Source organism: Nansenia antarctica, assembly GCF_963989245.1.
Source record: "Nansenia antarctica genome assembly, chromosome: 5".
In the NCBI taxonomy this organism is placed as follows: domain Eukaryota; kingdom Metazoa; phylum Chordata; class Actinopteri; order Argentiniformes; family Microstomatidae; genus Nansenia; species Nansenia antarctica.
In genome coordinates, this window is record NC_137690.1 from 2,097,102 (window position 1) to 2,104,601 (window position 7,500).

The 7,500-nt window shown below is 47.2% G+C and overlaps 1 protein-coding gene across 1 annotated transcript in view; it reads right to left on the reverse strand.

Moving 5' to 3' along the window:
- Positions 1 to 1,233: 1,233 nt before the first annotated feature.
- The window catches only part of LOC308158528 (glutamate receptor ionotropic, NMDA 1), a gene marked incomplete at both ends in the record, with an annotated part of 27,118 nt that continues 20,851 nt past the window's right edge, over positions 1,234 to 7,500 (reverse strand). The window contains one exon of the mRNA XM_080532168.1: positions 1,234 to 1,299. Within this exon, the coding sequence (XP_080388294.1) occupies positions 1,234 to 1,299 (66 nt within the window). The remainder of the gene's footprint in view (positions 1,300 to 7,500) is intronic.

Here is a 7,500-nt window from a genome sequence, read left to right on the forward strand (position 1 = left end):
TGCTACCTACATATTACCTCAATGTTACTTCAGTATTAGTAGCACTAGCTCACTACTCAGGGTTGACTTGTCCAGTCAGCTGGACGTCTACAGAGCTGCATGCTGCTAGCATGCTAACATGCTGCTAGCGTACATCTACATCCTCCTCTGCTCCTCCACCAGCTACACTGCGTCCGCTGCTACTGATAATCTAGGTTTTCGTAAGGGAACACGTCACTATTGAATGGGGGGGGGGGGTGACACTGCACGGAGGTAGAGAGACTCTGACATCACGTTAAATGGTTAAAACATCATCTATGAACCTATCACAAAGCCTTATCATAACAACAGTGAGTTTATCGTTGATTTGAGTCCTGTATGATGGTCAGTAGTAGTAGTAGTAGTAGTAGTAGTAGTAGTAGTAGTAGTAGTAGTAGTAGTAGTAGTAGTAGTAGTAGTAGTAGTAGTAGTAGTAGTAGTAGTAGTGAGAACACTTATAATAGAACAGTTCAAAAATAACATCATCTTGTTTCGTGTGTTTACAGAACACAACTGCAGACGGCATAGAAACATACTCCTAAAGCGGTGGTAGTGCTGGGCCAAGGCCAGGGTCAGAGGTCAGGGCTGGGGTCGGGGTCAGGGCTGGGGTCAGAGGTCAGGGCTGGGGTCAGGGTCAGAGGTCAGGGCTGGGGTCGGGGTCAGGGTCAGAGGTCAGGGTCAGAGGTCAGGGCTGGGGTCGGGGTCAGGGTCAGAGGTCAGGGCTGGGGTCAGAGGTCAGGGCTGGGGTCAGGGCTGGGGTCGGGGTCAGGGCTGGGGTCAGAGGTCAGGGCTGGGGTCGGGGTCAGGGCTGGGGTCAGAGGTCAGGGCTGGGGTCGGGGTCAGGGCTGAACGCGAGGGATGGGGATTCTATGTAGAACGCTTGTTCTGTTGGGTTCTGATGGGTTCTAATAGGGTCTGATGGGTTCTAATGGTTCTAATAGGATCTGAGGGGTTCTGATACAATAGCAGCAGCAATGGACCAGCACTTCTCTGGCACAACATCACCATCCTCTCACCATTCCTCCTGTCCAAAGTCTCTCTCCTTCTTCTCTCTCTCCTTCTCTCTCTTCTTCTTCTTCTCCCTTCTTCTCTCTCTCCTTCTCTCTCTTCTTCTCTCTCTCCTTCTCTCTCTCTTCTTCTTCTTCTCACTTCTTCTCTCTCTCCGTCTCTTTGTCTCTCTCTTTGTCTCTCTCTCCTTCGCTCCCGCCCCCTGTCTCACACCACGGTGCTGACGGAGGGGTCTGATAGGTTGAGCTGGCCTGTGATGTCAGTAGGGTAAGGCTGCAGGAGAGGAGACAAGAACACAGGAGATTAATACACACACACACACACACACAAACACACACGCATGCACACACACACACACACACACGCATGCACACAGCCATATGAACAGAGAGAGAGAGTCAGAGAGAGAGGTGGTCTGGGGTCCACCTGCCAACCAAGATTTTACAAAATGGGACAAACACCATACTGAGACTCTGCATGCAGAGTTCTGCAAATCCATTCTTCGTATCCAACGTAAAACACCAAATAACGCATGCAGAGCAGAATTAGGACGATACCCACTAATTATACGTTTACATTTTACAACCACCTAAAAGAAAGTCACCCTGACACGCTCCATAACAAAGCCCTTACCCACAGAGAGACTCTAGGGAGATGCCCCCTCAGCCAGCTAGTTCTGGGACTCTCACAGTCACAAGCAGAGCCACCTATTAGACTAAACCAAATGATAAGAAAACAAAAAGAAAATTATCTGAAACATTGGCAAGAATGAACCAAAAACCAGAGCAAATTGGAATGCTATTTGGCCCTAAACAGAAAATACACAGTGGCAGAATACCTGAGTACTGTGACAGACCCAAAGCTAAGGAAATCCTTGACTATGTCCAGACTCAGTGAACACAACCTGGCCATGGAGAAAGGCCGCCACAGGCAGACCTGGCTCCCCAGACCAGACAGACTGTGCACCCACTGCACACAAAACCAGGTGGAAACAGAGCTGCACTTCTTAACTACCTGCCAGCTGTACAAGGACATCAGGGACACATACTGTACTTCCCACTGATCACCAACATCCCGGGAGACTTTGAGGACTTGACCAATGTTGAAAGGCTACCATATCTGCTGGGTGAGGTACAGCAATGTGAAAACACAGCAGCAAGATTTGTTAGATGCTGTGATAGAAAAAGGACATCAAATGGGCTAAAACCACCATAAGAATTGAAAAGTTTTATTTCATTTATTTATTCTAGTATGTAATCTATTTGTAATCTATTTATTTGTAATATAGTATGTCATCTATTTATGTATTCTAGTATGTACATTACATTATTTTTGTTTATGTTTTTTTAATCTTCACACTTCACATGCTTTGGCAATGTAAATTTATGTTTCCCATGCCAATAAAGCCCTTTGAAATTGAAATTGAAATTGAGAGAGAGACAGAGAGAGAGAGTGACAGAGAGAGAGAGACAGAGAGAGAGAGAGAGAGAGAGAGAGACAGAGACAGAGAGAGAGAGAGAGAGACAGAGAGAGAGAGAGACAGAGAGAGACAGACAGACAGACAGAGAGAGAGAGAGAGAGAGAGAGAGAGAGAGAAAGACAGACAGAGAGAGAGAGAGACAGAGAGAGAGAGAGACAGAGAGAGAGAGAGACAGAGAGAGAGAGATAGACAGAGAGAGAGAGAGAGAGAGAGACAGAGAGAGAGAGACAGAGAGAGAGAGAGAGACAGAGAGAGAGAGAGAGTGCCGTTTCTTTCATCTCTTCACCGGGCCTTTGTATTGGAGGAACTACGTCTGTTGACGTTGGCGGCCATGTTGGAAGTGACAGACCTATAAGAGGCTCCCGCACACCTCCTGTCTTAAAACAAACAAATAAATAAATAAATAGATATATGTGTACCCAATGAATTATTGATGTTCTCTGGGGGGGGGGGGGGGGGTTGTTTCCCATTGTCTCAGCCCTGCTCTCTTTGGGTTAGGAGACCAGATGATTGCATGTTTGGAGAGGAATCGTAGCGTATGATGAGGATGTCATACATCATTAAGCAGGTTTATCACCCCCCCCCTGGGGGCCTGGCAGGGGGGGTCAACCAGGAGACTCACCCTCCATCCCTCCCCCTCCTCCTCACCCTCCCTCTCTCCTCCTCATCCTCCTCAGCCTCCCTCTCTCCCCCTCAACCTCCCCCTCAACCTCCCTCAACCTCCCTCTTCCTCCTCCTCACCCTCCCTCTCTCCTCCTCCTCCTCTCTCCTCCTTCTCCCCCTCCCTCCCTCCCCCTCCCTCTCTCCCCCTCACTCTCCCTCTTCCTCTTCCTCCCCTCCCTCCTCCTCAGCCTCCCTCTCTCCCCCTCAACCTCCCCCTCCTCCTCACTCTCCCTCCTCCTCCTCCTCCTCACCCACCCTCTCTCCTCCTCAGCCTCCCTCCTCCTCCTCCTCAGCCTCTCAGCCTCCCTCCTCCTCACCCTCCCTCCCCCTCCTCCTCCCCCTCCTCCCTCACCCTCAGCCTCCCCCTCAGAACAACATCGCCCATGGTTACGTGACTGTCGTAATGTCAGCCAAAGGATTGAGCTGAATGATGTCAACAATAGACGATTAAAGACGATAATAAAAATGTTTTTTAGGGGTTTTTTGAGGCCAGAGAGTCTTCTCCTAGTGGTGGTCTAGTGGATAGTGAGTTGGACTGATGATCGGAAGGTTGTGAGTTCAAATCCCACCTGGGAACACCACCACTAGTGTGTCCTTGAGTAAGACCTGGGAACACCACCACTAGTGTGTCCTTGAGTAAGACCTGGGAACACCACCACTAGTGTGTCCTTGAGTAAGACCATGGGAACACCACCACTAGTGTGTCCTTGAGTAAGACCTGGGAACACCACCACTAGTGTGTCCTTGAGTAAGACCTGGGAACACCACCACTAGTGTGTCCTTGAGTAAGACCATGGGAACACCACCACTAGTGTGTCCTTGAGTAAGACCTGGGAACCAGGGTTTCCGTTAACCGGTAATTACCGGTCTTTGTCCGGTAAAAGTAGTTGAAGTCCGACAAATTGAAAACTCGTCGGACATAAATGTCCGGTGAAAATAATTCCCTCTAACCATTTTCAGCTGAGCACCAAACACACACACACACCACTGCCCGAGAGAGAAGGACCCGCCCTCTTTAGTTAGCCTATAGGCTATAGGCTAACTAAAGGGGGCGGGTCCTTCTCTCTCGGGCAGTGGTGTGTGTGTGTGTTTGGTGCTCAGCTGAAAATGGTGTCCCGAAGCGGAGCGCTTTAACTTTATCGCACAATAACAAGGATAACAAACGAAACGGACAACATTTACACTAAGATGGAGACAAACTTCAGCGATATGATCTAACAGCCGGTCTTCAGGACGACATACAGACCCGTATGAGCTTACAGGGCTATCCCCTATCTATCTGAGAAAAGGCATAGCCTAGGCTGTAACATCGAACGGAAATTAGCCTATACGCATTGCAAGTTAATTTAAAGCCTATTTATTTTCAAAGAGTTTTATTCTATTTTATTTTATCTGATAAAAGGCATATGAACGGAAATTAGGCTAGCCGTGTCACGCCAGAAGCCTACATGCTTGCACTGTTACTGTTCAATAAAATGTTATACATCTAGACATTGTGGTATTTCTTTATATACGTATCCCAGACTGCCTATCAATTGTTTCTCAATAAACAGTTATGTTCTCCCCATTGTCATACTCCCGAGCTAAACGAAATGCCTTCCCAACCAGCGAGACCTGGTTATAGAAATTACGTTGTTTTATTGATTTAAAAAAAAGGGTAAAACTGGAAAGAGAAAATAGAAAACTCACATTAATCCCAAACAATTTAACAAACTTCAGTTAACGTAATGTGGAGTCCGTTCATTGATCGATGCTGTCTGTTCAGTTCCCAGTGAGGCGCCCGTTCAGCGCTGGACCCGTTCAGCGCTGGATTTGACGCATGGCATAGCGCGCATGCGTCAAATCATGTTATATTATTATATATTATATAGCTCGCATCTAATCGTATCGGATGAGAAATAGACATTAAATGGCATATATAGGCCGCTACACAACAGTAATCACCGCGACGAACAGCTATATTAGATTTGGAAAAAAAATATATGATTTTGAAAAAAAAAAAAAAAATTATATTTTAATATGATGACCGGAATATATCACGTTTGTCCGGTAAATCGAATTCTTCCCGGACACGATGTCCGACGGCAAATTTTTCTAACGGAAACCCTGCTGGGAACACCACCACTAGTGTGTCCTTGAGTAAGACCTGGGAACACCACCACTAGTGTGTCCTTGAGTAAGACCTGGGAACACCACCACTAGTGTGTCCTTGAGGCACTTAACCCTATGTTACTCCAGGGAGAATGTCCCTGTAATTCATAATTGTAAATCGCTTTGGAGAGGAAAAGAGAGGAGAAGAGGGGAGGAGAGGAGAGGAGAGGAGAGGAGAAGAGGGGAGGAGAGGAGACGAGGAGAGGAGAGGAGATGAGAGGAGGAGAGGAGAGGAGAGGAGAAGAGGGGAGGAGAGGAGGAGAGGAGGAGAGGAAAACACTTTAGACAGGCTATTGAGAGGCAGACGTTTGATGTTCATTTATGGACGAGGGGTTTGAAGAAGAGAGAGACCCCCTCATCCTCTCTTTCAGCTGCTCCTACTCCTCCGCCTCCTCTTTACCATCGCCATGACAGCATTCAACCCCTCGTCATGGCAACCTAGTTGGACAGCACACATGCGGACGGAGGACATCTTTGTTATGCTGATAGAACCCAGACCCTTCAATGGCTAGCTCCTATGGCTAGCTCCTATGGAGGAGAGGAGAGGAGAGGAGAGGAGAGGAGAGGAGAGGAGAGGAGAGGAGAGGAGAGAAGAGGAGAGGAGAGAAGAGGAGAGGAAAGGAGAGGAGAGGAGAAGAGGAGAGGAGAGGAGAGGAGAGAAGAGGAGAGAAGAGGAGAGGAGAGGAGGAGAGGAGGAGAGGAGAGAGGAGGAGAGGACAGGAGAGGAGAGAGGAGGAGAGGACAGGAGAGGAGAGGGGAGGAGAGAAGAGGAGAGAAGAGGAGAGGAGAGGAGAGGAGACTAAGCGTAACTTAACTAACCGTAACTTAACTAACCGCAACTTAACTAACCGCAACTTAACTAACCGCAACTTAACTAAGCGCAACTTAACTAACCGCAACTTAACTAACCACAACTTAACTAACCGCAACTTAACTAACCACAACTTAACTAACCACAACCTAACTAACCGCAACTTAACTAACCACAACCCCAAGAGAGTGAACCCCCCTGGCTGATCTGCTAACGGGCGTCATCCAGGCTGGTTAAATATGCACATGGACACCTTCATACATATGCATGAGCAGTAAATGAGCCAGCTCAATAATGCATGGCTCATGTTCATGTACAGCAGCATGACTATAATATATAGTATATGTCATATAATATCATATCATATACTATACTATACTGTAGAGGTGAGCCCACAGCACGGAGCACAGCACACACACGTACGACACACAAGCACACTTCTCTATAAGGTCTGTGTATAATGTGTGTGTGTGTGTGTGTGTGTGTGTGTGTGTCTGTGTGCGTGTGTGTTTGCGTGAGTATTACCACTACAACAGCCGTGCCTATTTTACCTACTAGTAGAGCCGCCTTGGGGGTCGAATAGACCCCCTTTTTAAAATGTGAATCTGGTATTTACACACAGAGATCACTAGAGGGCGCTTCTTTTTTTAGCCTGCCTCCTACACAGAAAAACTGCGAAACAGCTTCATACTATCTTATCCTGAAGTGATTTAGAACATATAAGGATACTGGGGTGGTAGAACGCACATATCTAGTACAAGTCATGAAAGGAGGGTCCTGAAATTTGATCAAGTGCAAAGATATAATTTATTTTTTACTCACAGGGGTCAGCGTGACCCCTCACGGCTGTTCTAGTGTTAATCTAGAACCCCTCACGGCTGTTCTAGTGTTAATCTAGAACCCCTCACGGCTGTTCTAGTGTTAATCTAGAACCCCTCACGGCTGTTCTAGTGTTAATCTAGAACCCCTCACGGCTGTTCTAGTGTTAATGTAGAACCCCTCACGGCTGTTCTAGTGTTAATCTAGAAGCACAACCAATAGAAACGCTAACACATAATATCCACATTTCAATGAGAAAATAATAAAGTAATTTTGAGCCAAAAAACGGAAGGAATAATAATAAATCTAAAATTAGAAGGAAGAAAAGGCGATTATGTATATACATAAAATAATAAGCCCAGAGCTCTTAATCTGTAGAGCCCTGTAGAGAGCCACGCGGGCCGCAGACGTGAGGGAGAGAGGGATTTGATGACGACTTCTTTTCTTTCTTTTTCTGCTGTTGGAGAGGAGGAGAGAGGAGGGGAGAGGAGGGGAGAGGAGAGGAGAGGAGGAGAGGAGAGGAGAGGAGAGGAGGAGAGGAGGGGAGAGG